Here is a 25,079-nt window from a genome sequence, read left to right as displayed (position 1 = left end):
ATGACATGTTGACTGTGAGCAACCGCTCATTGAGGTTAGTAGAATATGCGCAAAGTAATTTATGGCACGGGATTTCTAATTATATATAACATTATCTTGTGATTTTCTACGAAATAAACTCATAAAACGGCAAATTCTTTAAACGACTTCTACATCAAAGACTCTGCCAAAAGTTCCTGACTACTGGTGAGTCACCAGTGACTAAGCGAGATGGGCGCTGTAAAAAAGGTTGCTCAGGATAGAACAAGCCACAACATTCAGTCACTCCCGCCAAAAGGCGCCAAGTCTTTGCCTAGCTTATAGCTTATCTACCTTGAGATTAAGACTGTAATGTTAGCCTAGGTGTTACTAATATCTACTGCGATCAAATATAATCTCATACACAAAATATCCACAACTCAGCTATCAATTTAAAAATAATGAAGTAATCTATATTGCAATGAAAAATTTCGAGGTTGAACAAAAAATTATTTTGATATAAGTGTCATGAGATAAAAATACCTGTTGTAGAAAGTTTGGCGAATCATTAAGGGACAAAAGGCTATGTCCCAAGTATTGTAATGATATTTTAATAGGTTGATATTAACTTGACCTTTAAGATTAACTTGATACCAGCGGATTTACGTCTCCACTTTTCCGAAGTCAAGTAACCAATGAGCTATGCTGAAATAAATAATTCGTTGTCATACTACTTTTGTAAATTAATACTTTTTGCATTTCACTAATAATGCGATGAACATAACAACTATATCCTGCTTAAAGAAACCGTAGTCATAACATACCGTCAGCGCCGTATTACAACCTCCGACACGCATCTTCTAATTTTTGCCTTTTTATCTATTGATATCAAGTGTTCACTTTCCGTTGCAGTGAGCCATTGTATTTGGTCAATCTTTGCCTTTGCAAACATTTGTTCAGACAAACATTCAGTAAATTGGTTTCTTTGTTAATTGTATCTCCGAACCTCAATGTATTTGACTATGTGAAATGTACACTGCAACTAGAGCTGATGAAAGTGAAGCAAGTCTGTGACTTTGTAAATCTATAAATCTTCATTTGATTTCCTACAATTTTGGCAAATTCCAAAAAATATATACAGTTACTTATTTTAATTTAAAATTTTGTTCTAGTTTTTTTAATCTTACTCCAACCTTTTGCAAAAATGCTGACCTCTGCGTGATGTATAAACATTATATAATTATTATAGCTATTCTTATTTGCCCAGGCAAAAAGAGTTGTATCAGAAAAAAGCTTTTTTATTAGTTTGCAAGTTTGTTAGAAATTTGTGTAAGACAGAACCTGCAAATCTGCTTATTCCCCCTCACTACGAATTTGAAGTTTTGGTGTTATTAATTAAATCAAATAGTACTGCTACTCGCAAAAACTGTTGAATACCTGCATTAAGTTTATATATTATATGATTGTATATTCGTGCATTATATGTTTATATATATGTTTATATATTATATGTTTATATATTATATTTTATACATTTATATATTATGTTCATATATTTTATGTTTTTATATTATGTTATACATTTATATATTATACATTTATATATTATGTTATATATTGTTCATATATTATATGTTTATATTTTGTTATACATTTATATATTATGTTTATATATTGTTTATATATTATACATTTATATATTATTTTCATATATTGTTTATATATTATATGTTTATATATTATGTTTTATATTTATTTAATGAGACACTAATAATCAAGTTAAAAAGAAACTAAACTAATCACTTTTCTCATTAATCATCACACAATCTGAACACAATCACTGATGACAACTGGCTGATTGAACGGATTCAGTGGCAGGAAGCGCTGGGCTACTATAATTGCAGCTGGCTGTGTGACCACACACATCGTACGATTTTGCCTTTGCACAAATAGATAAATAAGAAATTTTCCATGCGCTAAATGAGTTAGGCAAGTCATAAAGTGCCTATGGTATTAAAAAGAGATTAAGACTTAAGAAATGATATTAACTGACCAATCATGCCAAAGGAAAGCCATATCATGAGCAATCTTGCCTTGCGCTCTTTGCAGGGACCTGCTAGAGGACTACATACATGAAACTGAACGATATGAAAAAACTCTCAGAAAGATTTACACCCGATCATTAGAAGTTGACGAAGAGTTGACAAAGAAAGCGATTTATACCTTACAAAGTGATCGCTTCTCTCTTGAAAGCTAACTGCCGTTTTACTGATCTGTTTCAGCTCCATTGTCTTCAAATAAAACTGTCACATTCTATCAGGCTGTGTTAATCATAAATTATTTAGAATTGGTAGATTTATTCAATTTCTTTTTCGATGTATATAAATATATTATTGCAAGCGCAATATCGTTTTTAACAAAAGATGCTTTTTGTGATATGAATGTTTAAAAAATTGTACATGTACCAGGTGAGCATAACTTGAGAATAGGGACCAAAAACCGGAGCTGCAGCATCGCTTTGCTGTTACGGAGTAGAACTTAAGGATGCGGACTGAACCACAATCGCATTTAGTTTTTGTTATCTCAAAAGCTTCAATTGGAGAGACCATCGTAAGACAAAAAACTAGTGATCGACCTGCATCAGTCATACTTGATTCGCTCTAACAGATGCTACTGAAGGTCGTGTTTGATTGGACCACTTAAGAAAAAACAAGTACCATTTTTCCAATTTTTTGTTCATGCTGTTATTAGCGAATCATCATCACGCACCAATAATACAAGAATTGTTAAAAATGGAATTTCCACCCTATCAGAATCATTTTTAATCTAGTAAAAATTGTTGTCATTTCAAACTATGCAAAGCGTCGCTCTTTGGAAGCTTTAGTAGCTTTGACAGCTTTGTAGACATCATAAGTCTGGTTCAACCACTGCCTAACCAGTTCTTTCCCTTACCATATAGTTTGGTAAAGAAGGTGGTGTGTCTATACAAGAAGCTGAACTGAATGACCGGCCAGATAGTATAGCAAACAAATAAAGATATATAGTTTCTATATGTGAAAACCTTTAAATTTTAGAAAGATTACAAGAGCTTACGAAAGGGTAACACATTTGTCTACAATTTCTTTCATATAAAACTAAACTGACTATGCAGAGAGATTAGAGCAACAAGCAGCTGCTATGCAGAGAGATTAGAGCAACAAGCAGCCGCTATGCCCAGTATAAATTATAGTATATTTACTATTAGTATCTAAATCAACTTTTTGAAATTTCTTATAACAAAGGCAAGAAAAAGATATGGGAGCCTTACTTTTGTGAGCACGCATCACTATCAAATAATAATCACTGAGCAAGTTAAAACTAAGAGAAAAAAAACAAAAAAAAGTGTCCAACCACTTGCTCACATCATTATGCTATTTGTTGATTACATTTAGAATAATATAATAACAACATTTTATAAAAACAATTATTCTTGCCCTGTTTTCTTTGTTATTATTTATCATGGAACAACACTTACATGACCTTTAGTTGATTTTAGCCAATTCATTGACTAAATGGCAAGAATGCATTGCATAATGTGACAGAAAAATAGTTTTAATAGTTCATTAATGCAAGAGTTGTGATGGCCTCTTTTTTAGAATATGCTCGAAACAGCAGGAGACTTGATGAGATAGACCGGAAGCTGGGTAAAGCAGCTCGAGAAGAGACATGTCTGAGAAAGGTAAGCCATTGTAAGAATGGTGAATTATGATAAGGCATTATAGCAGCAGATATGCCGGTATTGGGAATCGAGAACAAGGGTGAATAAATTATCAATATGATACAGACAAACATTGTACAGCTGCGCCTTCCAACAATATCTCATCCCACTAACACAAATGCTTTGTTATGCAAGAGGATTCTGAACAAGAAAGCTTTACATTATCTTGTATTGCAGCAAAAAAGTCTACAACTATTAGTTAAGTAAAATTAATTAATTTTAGATCTCAAATTACACTTGTAACAATAATATTGCAGCAAGCCTACAAACAAAATTCTGACATGACCAATAAAAACTTCTGCTTGTGAGCACTTTAATACAATAAAGCAATTGCAGTTTGTTCACTAGAAGCTCAACTATCAAATTGAGTGTACTTTTTAGTTCAGAAAATACTTTACATAGCTGATAACCTACCCTTGGAGAGAGCCCACTAATCTGCTTCATTCCATAACTTAGGGTCTATAAAATCAAATTAATTTTTTCCGAATATGCACACATATAGCTTTTAAATATAATAATTTCCAAAGTTTATTGCATATCAGAACTTATCTTTTTCCTTTCTCGCCGGCCCATGTAGCAACAGTATTACAACATAATATTATTGTAAACTGATTTTCCTGGTATGCAGTATAAACAGTAACCGGGTGGACGATGACCTGATAATCAGCGGCTGGATTTCTGCTAATGAGGCCCGTAAGCTTGATCATGCGACAACTTAAAACAGATGTGCAATTGTATCCGATCCTAAGTAGTGATACGCTGATCGTTTGCAACCTCATTTAAGGTGATACGCTAGCTGTTCCTAAACAACATGCTTTGAAGTAATTTAAAGGCTTTAAAATGTGTACTTGTCAAAGGATTTGTTTGTCTTCATGCACAAAGAAAGATGTTGACAATGCAATATAGATCTTTTTTAGCAGAGCCTTACTTTTGTGAGCACGCATCAATATCAAATAATTTCATTATTATGTATAAAATTGCTTTACGAATTCTTACAAAGGTTCAATACAATTTTATAGTATGTATAATATTGTGTAAAAGAGGCTAACTAATTCAAGAAATATAGAATTGAACTTTTTACAATGGTTGAACATACAGCAGTTGGCAAAACTCTAGCAGCCTCCTTATTTTCATATAATCTCTGGTACTTCGCTTTCCTAACTCATCTAAACCTTTTATTTACCTCAACTGTTTTTGGTCTCATGGTTTAATTTGCTTTGAACCAAATTGACCGGTACATGTAAAGTCAATATCTACCTAGCGGTATCTTCTCAAATTAAACCATCCTATACATCATTTTGAGGCTCTTAATCTACTAGGTTGTTTACTACAGTTTAGATAACATATATAGGCATACATGTATACCCTTATAATGTTTTATAGGAAATTGATGCACTGGACACGACGTGTCGAAGACTGAGTGATCAGAATGAGGTAATCTAAATATCATGAATTACCAGATGTGGTTACTTCTGTCAAATCCTAGATTAAACTTTTAGTTACACACTATATGCAACTCTCCTACATGGCTATGCATGTATATCTTCACCTGTACTAATCAGCTATGAAAGGCCAAGACTTCATACCAAATATCATAGCTCGAGTTCAATAGAATGATAGCTCATTCTAAAGTTTAAAAAGTGATCCAGCAGTGAACAAGAGCACAACCAGTTTGAATAATAAAAAGAGATAGATGCTTTCATGTCTATGAATGTCGGGCAATTGATCTAAAGCTAAAGTTTCTCATGAGCTAAAGAAAAGTGTGTATTTAAAAGCAGTTGCTAACAATGCTGACTTGGCACATTATATACATGAATGTACATTTTGTGCACACACATGGACACTTGCACGCATATACATACATGTTTATTATACATGCAAATGCATACAATTATGCATACAATTATGCATATAAACATACACAAACATACATTTGTCCACACATACCACACATACATACACGCTCGGGCACATTTATACACAAAAACATATTTATGCTTGTGCACGTTTGGGTACATATGCATACCATGTAAATTTAGGTACATACGCCGATACACATCTGTACACTTGGATCCATACCCCTATATGGGTACACATGTGTATAAGGATACACACATGTAAACTTGGTCATGTATAGATATACACACTAGGGTACATGTACAGGTATACCACTTGCATACTTTATCTCATCTACAGCTTTACGCTTGGGCAAACACATATGTTCTCCACCTAATGCCTCCAGTATGCTAGAGGATCAGTAAATGAAAGAAAATTTTACAACATGAACCTTACTGTTTTACCAAAATCACCTGCTACCTACTCATCATGCCAGAGTATTGACTCATCACTTTATATCTATCTGTGCCATATTACTGTTATTGCCTAAGCTACCCGCAGCAGCACTGCTTTTAATAAATAGTCTCAAAAAATAGCTATCACCTTGCCAGTTTCATTCAATCAGAAGTAAAAGGAACATACCTGGTAGACTTTTCTGCGAAAAGATAGTAGATGCAGCTGAAAAGACTAAGAACAATTCTTAGCGTAATGTTAATTAATCTTATTCCAAATGAGTTATCCAAAATTAATGTTAGTGGCGAAACCTAAAGGATTATGAATTTAATGAAATGAAGCTAACCGCGTTTCCTCCTATTTTCTGTTCAATGCCTACTTATGAGTCACTCAAAGCCTATGATTATTTTCGATTCCTGCTACACTGGTACTGAATGACTATATACTTGGGGAGATTTACTGTCAAATTCAGTTCATGGAAAAGGCATTGTTTTTAGGGTTTAACTGTTTGAAAGTAAAAATTTCAATCACTGTTTTGAACATTAACAAGTTTTGATCATGTACATTTAGATGTATTTTTGCTAGTAAAATGGTTGTATTCATCCCGACGTATGCACAACATGAAAAAAGTTCCCTATCAACTTTTACCCTAACAAATTAAATAATATTGTTACGAATAAAATTGGTAGTGTTCTAAATGTTTTATTAAAATATTTATATAAATGCACAGAGCTAGAACCGCTTTGTTTACCAAGCTTCAATGAAGCTCAGCTTTCCAATGGTTCACATTTAAGGAATTCAGCCCAGCAATTATTTCTATGGAAATACAGTAGCATATCACACAACACCTTGGCCTAAGTGTTACAATTATGATATCTATTGGAAACAAAATCTGAATGCTTAGTGTATTTTGCTCTCCGTAATGCCATCTGGGTATTGATTTCTGCAGATGTACAGAAAAGATCTGAAAACTGTAATTGAATGCCTTAAGAGTGAACGAGAGACAGTATCAGAGCTATGCGAACAGAAGAAAAGGTTGGTTCGAGAAAACGAGGATCTACGATACGAAAACATGAACCTAAAATCAGAAAACATCAACTTGCGGCGGAAAGTGAAGGATTATGTTTACGTGAAGCATGTTCCAGTTCCATATCCAAAATTTGTATCGCAGTTTCCACCTGCTCCTCCAGTAGGTGGACCAGCCCCGATACCTCATTATTGATATTATTTAATTATTCATAGATTTTAATACATGTGATATCGCAACATTGCAAGTGTTTCCATCTAACACCTGTAGAGTGTACCACTTCCAGCTGATGAATCTTTTCACATGTGACCAAATACAAATGAGCATCAGGTGTTAGAATGCAAATGAGGCAACTATGGCAATACACTTTTGTTTAATTATTTTGGAGAAATGCAATAATTCTGTTTGACACAATTGATGAGTCTGCTACCATAACAACAGACACTATCAAACAGGCTTGCCCATAGACGAGTCAGGATACTTGTATGGCTACTGGTGTGAATATAGCAAATGACATGTTTAATCAGCATAGTTACACTAATTTAATCAAACAAAAACAGGTGGAGGTGAGAAAAATAGTAGCAATGCGATGTGTCCTGCAAAAGTAGACAAGATAAGCTGTGAAGACCCAGACACCAGCATTCCAGTGACACCTATTGCATAATTTTAGGACAAATTTTGGCAACCACACCAAAGATAAAATGTGAAGGAGAGCATAATTGATGACTTTAGGACTAAGCGTGGGTAGATAACACTAGCTGACACTGTCCCACAGGTGTTCTAATCAAGCACAAATAATTCGAGCATAGGAGTTTCATTATAACTATATTACTAATCTAAATCACTTGTTTCAAAAGTTCGAGGTGATTGGGGTTGCCTTGGTTGCGAGGAAGTCGGGCCCATGGTATGCGTCTCTACGTCCTCCTCAGAAGCTCCAGAAAACAAGCTACCTAAGAGGCCTCCTAAAACAGCCAATTCATCACACTATAACTGACTAGAAATTCAGAACAAGACAATGAAGCTCTGCACTGCACCAAATAGAGAATATGTAAACAATCAATGTGAATATGAACTACAACCAGTCCATTCAAAACAGATTGTTATAGGTACTAATTCATGTTTGCCTATAAATAAAGATTACAAATCTGTTAGCAGAACACAAAACTTCATGCCAAGCCATCAATTTACCAAGAAGTCCACCCGAACCAGCTGGTGCAGGAACTCCAAAGAAGTTCTGTCCAATTTTGTCAAGATACGTTTTATAGATGGGATCACGAGAAAGTGACACCTGGTACTTTTCGCAGAGAATAGCAAACACCTGCAGCGACATGCCACTACAACATCAAAATAAAATACTATGTTTACAAGGGCTACTGCTCAATTTTCCTGTGGCTGTGCATTTTGCACAAAACTGTTACAGATATCAGAGAAATCTAATCTAAGAAAATTAGAGACATTATTTATTTACCTGTGGATATAAAAATGAGAAGAAACTAGCAATAAGAAGGGCTAAATGAAAACTCTAGAAGACGCGACTACCTAGCTTTAAATATTAAAGCGTGCAAAATTCAATAAATATCAAAAAATGGCTGTTAAATAGGTCGATGAGTTGCTACATATAGCCCATACATTTCTATGTAGCGTAAAATATTTCTGCAGTGTATGTGTGTAGGGAGTATTTTGTGTGAGAGTAACTACAATAGTATTCCTTTATTCTAAAAGAGTAATTTCAATAGGTTTATTTATTACACTGAAAAACCTCTCTTTTCACCAGTTATGATATAAGCGAATACCATTAATTGTCATTATGTCTAGAATAGCAAAACAACATTTTTATCCAAAGTATTATATTACTGCATGGAAAGAACCTTTAGCCAATGCGCTCACTAAAGGCTACGGCAAGGAAACACAGACTGTATGGAAGCCCAGTACGGGTTTTGAAAACAAACAATACAAAAGCTCCAGTTATGCGATTGGTTAGAGCTGTTCTTATACATCCTTTGCAAGAAGAAAACCTATTTTTAGACTTTCCAAAGTAAATACTTTTACAGAATCTAGCTTTCACTAGCAAAATTTACAACGACATCAAACCAAACATATTAAAAATCAGAAGCTTAATCAATGCTGCTATCATAAATGCCATAAATAGCATGAAATATACCGGTAGGGTTAGGAATTTACCATCAGCAGAATCAAATTTACTTCATGGAAACAAAGAATTGGCGCACAAAACCTTGAAGTTTTATGTGAACACCGGATTATGCAAGATTAACTGTTGAAAAAGATAATTTTCTGAGATACCTATAAGCAGAATGTGACTCAATAGGATATGACTTTGAATGAGTATCCCTTGGGCGAATATTTTTATCTCACAGAATTTATCATACATTAACAACAAATATGTTCCTTTGCCAAATGTCTTTGCATTTGGTTGACTCAGCAGGGTGCCAGCAAAATTCTTTCAACTCCTTAATGACAGTTATTTTTACAGTGTGACATGAGTAAAGGCAGTTATTTTTACAATGACGCATGTGTAAAGACAGTTATTTTTACAATGACGCATGTGTAAACACAGTTATTTTCACAATGTGACATGTGTGAAGACAGTTATTTTTACAATGACGCATGTGTAAAGACAGTTATTTTCACAATGTGACAGGTGTAAAGGCAGCTATTTATAATTAATATGCAAAGATAATACAAATAAGCTGACAACCACAGCACGCTAAATGGACGACTCCACACAATTTTTGTATCATAAATGCTAAGACATTCAGGTGGATATGATCTTTCTACTGTTTAGTAACAGAACAACAAACCAACATGTCAAAGACTTGCAGGGGCATTTTGTTAATAACTAGCTGCTAAAGTCATTCAGTATTTGGTAATGTGCTATGCCTTTTTTAAACTCATGTGAGCGAACTAACTGCGTACTCTTTGACTGCCTGCAAGAGGAAATGAAGAAAGTTGAGTAGAGGAGGATAGAATAACGTGTCCTCCTTCTGTACATCTGGATGGCTATTCACATAAGTGCAAAATGTTACATTGGCAGTTGTCCAGTTCTTCAGGCACAGCAACCTAAAATATTGCGAGTGAAATAATTGCAGAGTTTCGCAAGAACAGATTTCCATGCGTAGAAAAGGGGCAGGTTAGTACTTCCAACTTCCAGTGAGTATTTACACCTTCCGGAGAAGGGGTGGGTTAGCGGCTTCAGGACTCCCAGACAATGTTTGCAAGAATATGCTAATTATTTATTCCTTGTAGAGCAAATTAGAAAGGAGCAGCTGGTACAAGCAGATGGAGCATCTGTGAAAAATGACAGAGACGGCTGAGTGCATTACAAGAAGTAAAGAACCACCGGAATTCTGTGGTGTAACATAACTGCCTAACAAAAAAAGTACTTAGAATGTGTGAAAATTGAATTAAATTTGAATAAATGAGGTATTCTGACATGACATTTTGAAAACCATCTGCGATAAGCGCTAATTACATCTTGCTAAAAATAACTGAACAAGCCTGAATCTTTACATAATCCGTTTTATTGGTCACCCAACAAGATTCTGGCACTGGCTGCCTTAATGATTCATCTTTATCTACACGGAAAATATCACAATATCAGAATATCAGTAACACAATAATACTTTCTTGCTTTTCGCTACTAATGAGCAGAATTTTGCGACACAGGCTAATGGAAAATATTGGAATTACGGAGTTAAAAAAATCCGTGAGTCTTCATGGCTAAAGGCTTGTTAACACTATATCGCCGTATCCCGGCATTGATGCCACGATACTTTGGTGATCATTGGTGATAACAATGTCACAAACCGACCTGTGTTTGCGTCAGAAATACTGCTTTACGTAGTGTTTTCATTTTTTTTCAATTTTTCGTGAAGGAACATTTTTGTTGCCGCATGTTCGAATCAACTACTAGTCATACTACTGTCATGAACGGAAATAAATAGATCACACTATCCGCGACAACGAATTACCATTGCCGAAGCGGTACACATTGTACAGGCTGTCGTTAGTGCTCGGCGAACGGTCGGGAAAGTTTGTTAGCTGAAAACTTTCCTGACGCATCCATGTTATTTTGTCTATGCCATTGGTTTACGGTGCACATATTCAACGATGAACGCCGAAAGGACCACTCCAACATGGGGCCACATAGTGTGAACCAGCATTAATAGATATAGATGGCAAAGATCTGTTAAGTTCCATACCACAGTAGAGTATGAGTGATGATAAAGATCTGTTAAGTTCCATACCAGAGTAGAGTATGAGTGATGATAAAGATCTGTTAAGTTCCATACCAGAGTAGAGTATGAGTGATGATAAAGATCTGTTAAGTTCCATACCACAGTAGAGTATGAGTGATGATAAAGATCTGTTAAGGTCCATACCAGAGCAAAGTATGAGTGATGATAAAGATCTGTTAAGTTCCATACCACAGTGAAGTATGAGTGATGATAAAGATCTGTTAAGCTCCATACCAGAGTGGAGTATGAGTGATGATAAAGATCTGTTAAGTTCCATACCACAGTAGAGTGTAAGTGATGATAAAGATCTGTTAAGGACCATACCAAAGTAAAGTATGAGTGATGATAAAGATCTGTTAAGTTCCATACCAGAGTAGAGAATGAGTGATGATAAATATCTGTTAAGTTCCATACCACAGTAGAGTATGAGTGATGATAAAGATCTGTTAAGTTCCATACCACAGTAGAGTGTAAGTGATGATAAAGATCTGTTAAGGACCATACCAAAGTAAAGTATGAGTGATGATAAAGATCTGTTAAGTTCCATACCAGAGTAGAGAATGAGTGATGATAAATATCTGTTAAGTTCCATACCACAGTAGAGTATGAGTGATGATAAAGATCTGTTAAGTTCCATACCACAGTAGAGTGTAAGTGATGATAAAGATCTGTTAAGGACCATACCACAGTAGAGTATGAGTGATGATAAAGATCTGTTAAGTTCCATACCAGAGTAGAGAATGAGTGATGATAAAGATCTGTTAAGTTCCATACCAGAGTAGAGTATGAGTGATGGACCAGTCTCCCCAATATATTGAATTCATGATATTAGTTTTAGCAAAAACAGGACAGGAAAAAATATGGAACAAAGAAATAAATTTATCAGGTTTTAGTTTTAACATTTACTTCTCTGTTGCGTATAACACTTATAATTAAAAACAGACTAAATATATAGCCAACACACAACCGACTGGAAATGCTAATATGTCAGGACTACCTTGTAATTTCCTTTGGCTCTACACAACCATGCCAAGGAATATGAAAAATAAATTATATTATTTGTAAAACCCAAGAATTTGGAAACGCTTTAATTGGTACAGCTACAACAGCTGCAAAAGCCACTGCCGTCTTCAGTTGATAGGTACTGATGTGAAGAGTAAGAAAATGCTGACATTTCATAAATTTATTTTTACACTGCTTTTCTTTCACTAATTGTTCAACTACCCTCAACACCATCTAAACAAGCTATCAATTGGGTATCACATAAGTCAAATCCATATTTTACTGTTTACTATTCAGTTTAGAATAATTTAAGAATTTAGTTTTAGAATAAAGGAGAGTGCAAAGAGCCCGATCCAGAATTGCAGAGAACTACAATCATACTTCGACTTACGAGCTTAATGCGTTCGGAGACTGAGCTCGTATGTCAATTTACTCGCGTGTTTGTGCAATTTATTTATATATAGAACAATTAAATATATATTGATTGGTTTCCATACACTAAAAAATTCAAATAAAACACTCAAAACAAGATATTGTAACAGAAAGAATGTGTTGGTTATGGACCTAACTTAGCACATGCTTTCAAAAACAACAAATAAAAAATAATGCAAAGAAATGTGATTAATTAAAATGTAAAATTAAATACCTACAATAGCAGCTAACGCTAGAATTTGCCAGAGGGAGATATAAGTTATCCTTCATTACAACAGTTGACTTTGATGAATTTAAATTTAATCAAAGTCTTAAAAGACAAACTTAGAAGCAAACCTAAAAGCAAACTTTCATTTTTAACTTAACGGAATTAAAATATCTTCGGCGTTCATAGTTTTAAGTTGCTCGCTGGTTAGCTAATTTTTCCTTTATTTCACTTTCACGACTAGCCGGCCATTTTAAGATAAACCTATCTAAGGATGTTTGCTTTTGTCGCCCTTTCAACATGTTGCGATTAGGGCGAACACAAGTGTCGTCACAAAGTCTTAATGCACGACCACTAGCCAACTTGCCCAAATGTCTATTTTTATTGTTTTGCTATACCACCGGCCTTTTCACATAGCATCGTTTCAGTTACGATGTTACCGGCCAATTGTTTATCGTTTATCCAATGCTTGAGCAGTTCCAACATCAGCGGTCATGAAGATCGCTGCGCCGTTTAGAAACTATGGTTAGTCCTTTTGCGAACTAAATGCCCTGAATATAATCCTTCTGTTTGATCATTGTGGATATATTTCGGTCACATTGCTGAGCTAGCTCAATCACGCATACACATTTCGCATATTTTTCAATAATTTTCCGTTTAATATCAATTGTTATCATTTGCTTTTTCTTTGCATTATCTTTCATTTTACTGGCAAACTTTCGGACTACGCACAGTACTTTTAATTCACATACTTCCGCACTGAAAATCGCACACAAAAACACGCTACAAACGTATTATAGCCTGAGCAATTAAAAAATACAGAGTGATGCTGTTCTCATAAAACACCTCCGGCATACTTGGCAACTGACTCACGTGCTCGTATCTCAAACATGGCTCGTATATTAGTGCTAAAACTTGCTTAAAAGCTTGCTCGTATCTCAAGTTTCTCGTAAATTGGAGCACTCGTAAGTTGAAGTATTACTGTATTACCTTTTCCATGTCAAACAACACCAAGACTTCATTAAACTCCATTCAGCAATGCTTGTAAATTCAATTAATTTCAGATAGCTACCGTAAAACCTCTAATTGAACGCCACCTCCATTTGACTGCCACTCTGACATTATTTGATTTTTATGAATCCATAATAGCAAGTGATCAGTAGAAAAATGTCCACAAAATCATATTAATAATGAATAGTTTACATCAATAACAATTAATTCTCTTGTTGTCCAACTCCATAACTTTTCGTTTTTCTTTTGTTAAAACTTTGAAAGCATTGCCATAGAAATACTTAGTAACTGTCTCAGGCTATTAGTAGTTCCTTGTTTAACACAGTCTTGATACTTCGAAGTATATAAAAACAGTTTACATTAACGATAGTATATGAATGACTAGTTTTAGACCAAAATTTGTGCTTAGCGAGCAAAACTTTTATGCTTTGCATTTGTGCAAAATACAGCGCGTAAATTTTGTGCTGCTAAAAAAAATTTTTCATCGTTAGTATCGATTAGTTATGCTGTGCAGAAGAAGGGTTGAGATTGGAAGACATTGTGGAAAGTATTAAACAACCAGAAAATGTTTGTTCCATCGAAAGCAACAATCAGAACCTAGCTGGCCGAGCAAACGATGCAAACAAATCTGTTTTAAAAACGTTTATTTTTGTTTCTGCATGTATTATAAGTATGGTTAGTTTATGTTACTTGTTCATGAATATATATTTGTAGAATTTAATGAATTATCATCATATAACTTATAAATTTGCAGATTTATAGCATATTGTTTGATAGTGTCTTTTGTGGTAATCTGATCTTACAATGGATCGACGCTTGTAACCTCTATTGTACATAAAAAACTAGTTTTGGCTGCAAACTGTAACAAACATATCAATGAGTGCAGTGAGCTTTTATGCAACATTGTTAAATATAGATATAAAATAAAAATGTCTTCAAATTTAAAAAGATATAAAAATTGAAAGCTCCACCAAATTGCAAAGCAGGACACAGGCTATAAGCATTGCTATAGCAATGCTATAAGCTATAGTATTGTTGATTAATTGCAAGCAATAGATATCAACAGCTGGTAGAGACATTTCTCGGTTTCTCAAACCATATTTATTAAGAGATCTTTGACAAGTTGGAGGTAAGCTAACGGATTTATTGCATCCAAAAAGTTTAATATCGCTCCACTGGAAAAAAAGAGAGCAAAATATAGGCTACAATCGTTTCGCGCGTAAAAGGGCTAAACTTATCAACCAAAAATTCTGATGAGCCATTTGAAAAATACAACACCAACATCTATTTGACGGCCACTATAGAAGAAGGGTTGAAAAATAGAGCGCCATGGCGTTCAATTAGAGGTTTTACGGTATGCGAAGCTAACACATTGCTTACAAGAACTGTTGATGCAAGTTCTTACCAAAGAAATAGTCGAATTTAAGAAACCCTCGAGTTGGTGTAATGAATTTTTAAATCGAGTTGTATGCGTGCACAGATTACAAACACTTTTTTAGTTACGTACACTAGTAATCAGTTCACTCAGACCTGGAGGTTTAGTACTAATGATGGCTAATAGATTGTTCATTTAACATTTCACTATGTAGAACACACAATATTTAATCAATAAAGAATTTCCTACTTGCCACCACTCATGCCAAAATAGTCATCCTCGAGTTCAAGAAAGGGTTTTCTCAACTTTTTCCAACTTTCATCCAACCAAAATAGGTTTATTTATAACATTTGGTTTCTGTTGTTGTAGTCGAAGGTTTTGCGTTTAGTTTTTCTGTTTAATGTCGGTAGTGTTGGAAGCATTAGAAGCCTGCATTTGTAACCAATGGCAAATACTCACTGCAAAACAATCTGAGCTATAAAGAGATCCACCTCATACGGGTAGCCACCATGGTTGCAGTGAAAGTCTGCAAGAAACTTTCCAAAATTTTCACCATCCGTTGCATATAGAAAGTGGTACTGTGCAGCGTGTAAACTTTTTTCTAAAACGATTGATGGGAATAGCCAGTTAAAATGCCAGTAGCACAATAGTAATAGCAGCCATGATTATATGAAATATACTAGTCGTGTTAAGTATGTAGAGAAACTAGTTCACACTGGTGTTGAAAGTCAACACTCAAAGCTGGCAATAGTGTTGCAGATTTAATCTTACATGAAATTTGGCAAAAGTTGTTTTTTGAACTATTGATTATATTCTGTTCATGTAACCAAAAATACAATAGCTTGTTTAAAATTGACAACTACGAACAGTGGAAATAATTTCTAGAGTTGTTGAAATTTTGTAACAATTACAGTTGCGAGTAATACTCGCTGATCATAGGTTGAATGCTCGACCCCTTCAAAAAACAATGAATTGATATGAACTAAATTTATATAATGAAGATGATTAAACACAATTATGTTAAAGATGTTATTAGCACAAGGTAATACTTTGAGATATTCATAAGTAGTCTGTGACAAACATGTAGCTAATTCTGTATGTTACAAAAGCTTTTAAACATGCATAGAGACATGATAACAACATGTCGCTATTGCTAGCTTTGTCACCGACCGTGATCACTATCTGAAGATAAAAAGAGTGTAAAGACAAATAGTGAACATGAGCGAGCTCTAGCATTGCAGTCTCGCAATATTCAAACCTACAAACACAAATCATGGTCAGGATTCAGAGCTCTTTGACCACAAGTGTCATCAAAGTAGACAATTAAATGGGAATTGTTTGCAAATAAAGTCACATGAGAAGCCAACTCCAAGTTACAGTGACAGTTCTAGTCAAATTTTCAATTCCAATTGCTTTCATGTACAAATATTCCAATACAGGACGTAAAACTCCATCGAATACTTGATTTTACACCGTAGTAATTGTAACTATACCAGACTCAAAGTTTCTTGAAACATCGAAATTCCATTAAAAAGGTGAAAAAAAAGAAACAAGTAGAAAATAGAGAAATAAGAAAGAGTAAGAAAGCCAAAGTACTTGTAGTTTAAACTCCAGTTAGTCTTGTTAGAGTAAGGTGCATCACGTAACCCTATCGCTATCTATATCTCTGCGCTGTTCCATTGCCAAGCCTACACTTCCATTTGCGTGTCTCCAGGATAACAATAAAAAGCTTTTTGCAATTACTTATTGCTTTATTAAATTTAGTTTTCATGTTTTTTTTTCAAGTTTTTACATAGTATTTTATAGTGTATCAATTATAATGCTATGTGAGGTTATTCATTAAACAGTTCTTATAGGCATTGCGGGTGTGGAAAGAATAAAATCAACTAGTGTACAGTATTTTCTTTTGGGAGTACAAATAAAGCTCAACTTAAGCCCATCTCAACAGAAACCTCTACATACGAAGCTAATCCGTTTCAATATTGCCTTCGCATGCCGGAAATGTTGAAGGTTACAGCAAATATTCTTACATGCATACATCGTGTTTTGTGTAATTCATTCTAGAGACCAAAAACAGCGATACATACTTTACTCAATAATGCATAACATTAATTACGTAAACTACACAAAATAAAGGTAAGAACCTAAACTATATGCAAAAACTAAACTAATAGAGTAATTAGTAAAATTATTTTTTTCTTATGACTCTACCTCTAGAGACACGTGAATGGAAGTGTAAGCTAACAATGAGTACATTCAGTGATAAAATGAGTGATAAAAACATTGCATACCTCACACTAACTTGAACTAGATGTGTTGTAAATTAGATTTGTTTAGAGCATGGTTGGTTATTTCCGTACTGCTGTTTACAACACCAAAATTCTTAAAAACTTTAACACAAGATTCAAGTTTTTGGAGCCACTTATTTAATGAAACACGCTCTACACAAATGAACATAACGATGCTCTACACAAATGAACATAACGATGCTCTACACAAATGAACATAACGATGCTCTACACAAATGAACATAACGATGCTCTACACAAATGAACATAACGATGCTCTACACAAATGAACATAACGATGCTCTACACAAATGAACATAACGATGCTCTACACAAATGAACATAACGATGCTCTACACAAATGAACATAACGATGCTCTACACAAATGAACATAACGATGCTCTACACAAATGAACATAACGATGCTCTACACAAATGAACATAACGATGCTCTACACAAATGAACATAACGATGCTCTACACAAATGAACATAACGATGCTCTACACAAATGAACATAACGATGCTCTACACAAATGAACATAACGATGCTCTACACAAATGAACATAACGATGAACAAACACCAAATTCTAATAGATTTTATCAAAAAGTATCGATATTTTTTTTGCATTGCGATTGTTTTTGATGTTTGAGGTGATCCGATTGCCAGGATGTTTCAAGATTAAAATCGACAAAACTTGGACGTGGTTAAAATGCTAAAAAAAACGTGCAAAATGATGTCACTAGTTGCTATCGTTGCTATAGTTGATATCGGCTATTGCCTTTATGTTGCAGCACTACACATCTCTATTCTGTCAACCTCGTTGCGACTATAGATGTCATAATCACACTTTCACTTGATCCGAGCATTTTAACTGGGATCAAGTTTTGTCGATTGTAATTTTGAAACATCCTGTGAGTCAGATCATCTCAAACATCAAAAACAACCACAAATGATAGAAAAATACCGATACTTTCTGATAAAATCTACTACAGTTTTGTGCAAGTTCACCTACAAACATACCTTGCCATAACGTGATCGCCAGTGCTTTGTGAAACTCAGGAGACCCAGCAGTGCACGTAGCAGTTTTTGTACATTTAATGGACTTAGATACAAATTGTCTACGTTCAACAGCATCTGGTGGTATGAGAGCGTGAATTGAGCTTAATTTGCTAATATATTGCAATTTTGAGTCACTGTCTAACTTGTTGAGCACATCTAGCAAAGTCATGGCAAGGTCAGCACCACTCTCAATCTGCAAAAGCAAAGGGAAGGTAAGACATTGCAATAAAATAAACAAAAATCATTTCATACACCATATATTACTACCAATGTCAAGGAGAGTTTGATTACCAACAGAGCTTGTTAATGCTCATTATAACAAACATAAATAAGAATGCACATGTTGATAGCATTAATGAAGAATTTACCTAAAACAAAAACAATTCTTCTAAAATGAGTGCTCCTATGCCTAAAATAAGAACTAACAGACTTGGTGATCCAACAGCGAGTTTAGGCAGCATCAACATTTGATCAAATCTAAATACAGTGACCGCATAGACATTTGTTACTAGATATTTTTACTAGGGCTAAACTGTGATGGAGGACACTACTGTTCAATTTCCAAAAGTAAGTAACCTTCCTGTATATTGTGTACAGCTGTTTTCTATCAAAGCCAGTGTTATTATTCAAATGTTTTTTTTGTATTTGAAATTAGGCCATTACAAAAAATTGTAACGTTGCTACAAAAATGATGGGAGTACTCACATAATCACAATCACCTCAGATATAAAGTGTTAACAACAAAGTTCACAAAATCTGTGAACTACATACCTGTGCTATTTTTATTATTTTAATAAATGCGCAGATAGCCCGCAGTACACACCTAACAAAAGTGGTAAACTTGACTAATTTTTTTGAAATAAATTTATAGTATTGTCTCAGTCTTCTATGGTAGGCTAGCTTTAAAGGTTGACTTGCAACAAAATTCACATTACCGTTATTTGATATGAAAAGATTCACCATGTCTTACTCTGTTGTGTTGTAGGTGAAAAATATGTGGAAAGGTGATTACAAGCTCTTAAAAGCGAACAGAAAATCGCAGCCACACGAGACCGCCGTAGTTTGGATTCCCTTTCCAAAACGGCTCAAATGTGATGTAGTTGTGAGAGATAGTTTCTGTTTACACTTTCATGCAACCTTATTTGTCGAAATATTTTCACAAATATACTTCACGTATTCAATAAAACTATGTCTATTGTTCTTACGCGTCTGTTTTATCGTCATCATAATGCTGTTACTTTTAGCAGTGATATCTTATAACTTACCGTAAAAAATCGTTTAATTTTTTAGCCTTTGCTTGAAGGAGTACATATCATTATCTGATAATCATCACGAGCCTGTTGGTCACTTGTGATAATCGAAAAGTGCTGCAAAAATTATTTGCAAAGTATTGGGTCACATGATCAGATTATGACTTGCCAATTAGACCAAGCCGAAACAAAACTGTAAAAAGCGAGCATCTATATTTGATAGAGTCTTCGGTAAAACCCGAAGTGTTTGTCATAAACTAGTACTACGATAAGTTTTATATTGAGCTTTGTATTGGCCTTTCAATTCACGTGAGAACATACGTGACAAGACGATAACCAAATTTCGTGGCTACATCATCGAAATAAAGAGATTCCAATCTACGGCGGCTTTTAATTTTTGAGCTTTTAAGAACTTGTAATCACATTTCCACATATTTGGCATTTACAACACAACAAGAGTGAGACATGGTGAATCTTTTGATACCAAATAACTGTAATGTGAATTTTGTTGCAAGTCAAGAAAGAAGAAAAAAATATCAAAAGGACTATTATGGACTTCAAAAGAAGTGCATAGTAAACTAAAACAGCTGCATACACAGTCTGTATTTTAAACCAATATAAATGCTACAGGCCTAATTACATGTGAGCTAGGGTTCATTGTGTCATATGTACAACTATTCCTACCAGTGCCCATTTAAACCCTTTTTATGAATGTATGAAGAATTTGCCTTGGCCACCCACAACGTAACATGAAATGAAGATTACTCAAAATTGCGAATCTTTGCATGGCGTGAATTCTAATTGTGAATGAGTTAAACTGAACAAATCGAGCCAAAGAAAATTAGAGTACATAATTGTTAATGTTAATGACTGATGAGCAACTATCATAAAATGTTTGTGCAGATGGTCAAAAGACAAACAACCTTTGATGACTATAAACAATCATACTTTCACTTTTCACTCTTGGGAAAGCAAAACAAACCTGTTTATTTCGGAGCAACATGCATGCTCCTGTATATAAATAGTTGATCGCCTCTCCATGCTTTTGTTTGCTTGTTAACCTGCAGAAGACCAGCAAGCTAGGTTGTAAAAAGCATTAATTGTAGGCAATAGCAGAACTATTGTAGGATATTTTTTCCAAAGCATAAGCAATCTAATAATAATGCCGCAACGACAAAACATCAGTTAAGACAAATGATCATCGGCCGGTTAGTTACCGCATTTGGTCTGTACCATCAATCAAATAAATACAGTTGAAATTATGAAAAATTGTCACTTTTAATAGTAAAAACCATTTTAAGAAACTGGTCAAATGTAATGTACAGCCAGATATTGACAAAATATTATATTTCCTTGATAAATTGTAATGGGTTACATCAAATTGTAACAATAAATTGCACATTCCACTTTTTTTCAGAAGTTTTTCATATCGGGCAGTGAAGGCAAGTCCTAAAGATTTGCCAACATCAGATAAAGATAATAACGAGAAAATTCAGCTTATGTGGACAAATGGGTTATTTTGTCAGTAGACAGTGAGATGTTTTGGTAGCGATGTCAGTTACGTTGTAAAAATCAATTTAATTAGTTCAACCATTTAATACGCGTTAGACAATATTGGATTATATGTTGTACCACACCTATGCTTGGTGCTTCATTGGAAAGTAGGGGAGGGTGGGGCATGTTGCAAAAAAGTGCATTTTTGGGTATAACGCTTTCCTAGAATATTGGAATTTAATGTAGATCATCATAAATGATGCAGAAATATGTTTTCTATTTGTATGCCAAATTTCTGCTAGTTGTACTTTGGAAAATATCAAAAAAGTTCTAATTGCATAATTGGTGTGCCAACGTGCCCCCGGTGCACGTTGAAACGTCTTTGATTTTCATAGTAAATTTTAGTTTTAGTATGGTGTTTTCTTGAATTTATTTTCAGCCAAACAATTCAAAGTTCCACCAAGTATTTGAGCAAGAAAAACTTGAAAAGAGTTTTGCTGTGAACTTTAAACCGCGTGTACAACAATCACAACAAACAAACTTCCACAGTAAAACAAAACCTATATCTCTATCAAAGTTTGTCTGTATTTCTGTGTGTTTGTGTATGTCCAGCTATAGCTATTAAAATCTTTGAATTTAAAATTCTACATTCTGATGGATTTGAACTCACGGAGATTGCAACCACATATTTTAAATTCAAGCGCTCTACCACTGGCTATACAGGACATGTTGCCCAAAGACATTACCATATATCATATAGCGTATGCACACACAAAATGACGTATTATTTGAAACTCTATGAATTCTATTAACTCTTTGAAACACAACGCTTTTTCTTGTTTTCTTCTATTTTCAGTTTTTCATAAGGCTCAATTGCTGAAAATCGTAGCCAAGGCCAAATATTTTCAAGTGAACAATTGTATTATCTCTGTAGGCAGAGCCTCAACATTCTCTTTCCGTTCGGTCAGAAAAAGACAGTACGATATCTCATTTTTACATTTGTACCAGTATCGAGAGACTCCAGTATTGTCGTATTCAAAGTTTTGATGGATAGCTTCTGGTGGAACAGCATTCTTTTTTATACACACACTTCTATGCAAGAATCATTATTAATTAAACATTCAGGATTTTTATTTTTGTTTTCTCAGTTCGTATTAATTGTATCATTACCGAATCATCTTTTATTGTAATCGTAGCAAAACAGACTTGATTTAGCTATTACTTGCTAATTATTTTACATTTACATTTTTAGCCGTTTTATTTTTTTTTAATTTGTTTGCTCTGCACAAAACATTTTCCTTATGACATGAAGTTTGAAAGTTACAGTTGTTTGACAAAGTTTGAAAACCTTTACAGTTGCTTGTATTTTCTCTCTTAATTTATTTTAACTACACAAAAAACTTTTCTCATAATATGTAGTTTGAAAGTTAGAATAGTAAATGTTGTAATATGTTGAAAACAAATCAATTTTCTGTCCAAAGACTTTTTATTACCCGGGCAATGCTGGCTAGTATAGCTAGTATTGATACAAAACTGAAACTTTTCTTTCTATATATTAATATTTGCAGTCATAATATCAATATTGACCAGAAATTTAGGGGTTCATCGTGAGAATTAACTTTTAGCTATGTCATCAAAGTTTGCATCAAACAGCAGTTTCAATGCTACTCGAGCTGTTCCCTCTATAAGAATAGAGGGGCAAGTTGTGACATGTTACAACTTGCCCCTCTATGCTTATCATTAAAACATGTTGCAACTTGCCCCGTACCCTTTGTTTCAACGTGCCCGACTTGACACTGAGTAACCAAAATGTTTATCCCAACTCGGGATGATGTAAAATCAGGAAGTTGGTGGGTGCATTGTGAAAAAAACATGTCTATAGCTTCTTCCATTGACTTTTGTTGACATGAGATGATGTACAAAGAAGATATGCAATTCTTTAAATTTGGATATAAAAAAGGGCTAAAAATTACCATTAAATTTTACAAAATCATGGCTCACCAAAATTTCTGTTCTTTTTATTTCATGCAATTAAGATATCTCATAAGATGACATAGAAAGCTCTTTAATTAGTGAGGTATGAATTTAAAATGGTGTAAACTTGTAAGCAAGAAATTTGAGGAGAGTTTCAACGTGCCCCGCGTTGCAATGTGCCCCACTTTCCCTACTCACATGACAATATTGAAGTATTCAAAGTTTCTGAAACTGATGATAAGACAGCATTTCTTGTAGGAGCATTCGTGAAAAGTCAATAAAAGCAAATGTATTTCTGAGCATACGCTTACTAAAGCTAATACAGCAACGATGTTCGAGCTAGTGAAAACAAAAAATCATGTGTTGCATATCACAATAAAATTACCAATGTGAGACAAACATTCTACAGCTAAATTAACACAGACCAAGCTACAAAAAAATGTGGCAGATATTAAAATATACGGACAGCTCCCTGCCCTAAGCGTTGAAAAACGAAATTCTTAGTGAACTTTGCAGTTCTACATATAGTGTACTGTTTGACTCTTTAGTTCATGGCGAGAGAAATTGATGACGGTAAAAACTTGTTCTTTTTAATATGTGAGTTATGATATGTAATTACAAACTATGCTTGCTTTGGTCGACAATTTTGGAAAATAATTAACGCACAAAAGTTATAGGCTTACTGGCGTATTGTATTTCGGTTAACAAAATATTGTCTATTTATAAGCTTTAATTTACCGGTGAGATAATGTTTTGTAAAGCTGATGAGCTTCGTAGTAATTTCCATTCGCTATACTACTCTCGAGTTTTGATACAATTCTTGAAACTCCATTGGTTTTTGTTTGAGAAGAACTGGTTGGATCCATCGTGAAAACGCAATATCCGAAACGCAGACGATTCCGAAGACTAAAGAATTCGGATCAACGCAGAGCCCCTATGCTTTACCGTCTCGTAACTCCCTCTACTATCAATACAGCGAATACAGTTGTTGACATTTGCATTAAAGCATAAACATCGAATCGCTTCTACAAAATAATAAGTAGATAGATTCTACATCAACACTAAACTCTAAAACAGAACTATCACCTTTAAAGAATGAACAACTCCTAATTAACCAAACGTTTGTTTCGGTTGACAAACTGAATAGCGACTGCAGCTTTGTAAATATTGAATAATCAAAAGTAATTTTATAGAGATTTTAGTCTGGTGAAGTTTTTAAGTTGTTGTAGAGAATTGATACTTGTTATAATAAATGTTAAAATGTTAATAAAAACACTTCAAGCTAGATAGAGTAAATTAGTACAATACTCTGTTCATGATTCGTAACCCAGAGATAACATAGTTTCAATAGTCATATGCAAAGTTAGATTATGTAAAAAATAGTTATACAGTTTTATGCAAAAACAAGCAAAATAGAATAGTTACACAAAGTTGAATACAAACATTTATCCGTTTTCAAAAGGCAAAGGAGTGAGGAAAGGGAGAAATAGAAATATGTGCAATGAAATCAGGGGTTTATCGACAAATATGAATTAAAACTGGCAAGTACAAGTTTATCTGAATTAGTCAAAAAACAAAATTCAATTAGATGTACTCAGTAATTAATTATTACACTGTGAAGTATGCAAACCATGTAATCGAAATTTGAATAGATCTTGTACACTTAAAAAAATTGCGGTTGGCAGAAAAATTATATT

At 34.1% G+C, this 25,079-nt stretch overlaps 2 protein-coding genes across 2 annotated transcripts; one reads left to right on the top strand and one right to left on the bottom strand.

Moving 5' to 3' along the window:
* The first annotated feature begins 5 nt into the window (after positions 1 to 5).
* Positions 6 to 7,226, top strand: LOC137394089 (uncharacterized). Its single transcript, XM_068080808.1, has 5 exons — positions 6 to 34; positions 2,068 to 2,189; positions 3,594 to 3,676; positions 5,099 to 5,149; positions 6,954 to 7,226. The coding sequence occupies exons 1-5, from the start codon at positions 6 to 8 to the stop codon at positions 7,224 to 7,226; spliced, it is 558 nt and encodes a 185-aa protein (XP_067936909.1).
* On the bottom strand, positions 7,146 to 24,248 carry LOC137393439 (Golgi to ER traffic protein 4 homolog). The gene is made up of 7 exons (XM_068079991.1): positions 24,121 to 24,248; positions 20,897 to 20,975; positions 18,626 to 18,857; positions 15,772 to 15,913; positions 9,966 to 10,109; positions 8,220 to 8,365; positions 7,146 to 7,993 (listed from the first exon to the last, which is right to left on the bottom strand). The coding sequence occupies exons 1-7, from the start codon at positions 24,246 to 24,248 to the stop codon at positions 7,863 to 7,865; spliced, it is 1,002 nt and encodes a 333-aa protein (XP_067936092.1). The 3' UTR covers positions 7,146 to 7,862.
* Positions 24,249 to 25,079: the final 831 nt, after the last annotated feature.

Source organism: Watersipora subatra, chromosome 4, assembly GCF_963576615.1.
Source record: "Watersipora subatra chromosome 4, tzWatSuba1.1, whole genome shotgun sequence".
Classification (NCBI taxonomy): domain Eukaryota; kingdom Metazoa; phylum Bryozoa; class Gymnolaemata; order Cheilostomatida; family Watersiporidae; genus Watersipora; species Watersipora subatra.
The sequence above is the reverse complement of the archived record's forward strand: the minus strand, read 5'-3'. Positions and strand labels throughout refer to the sequence as shown.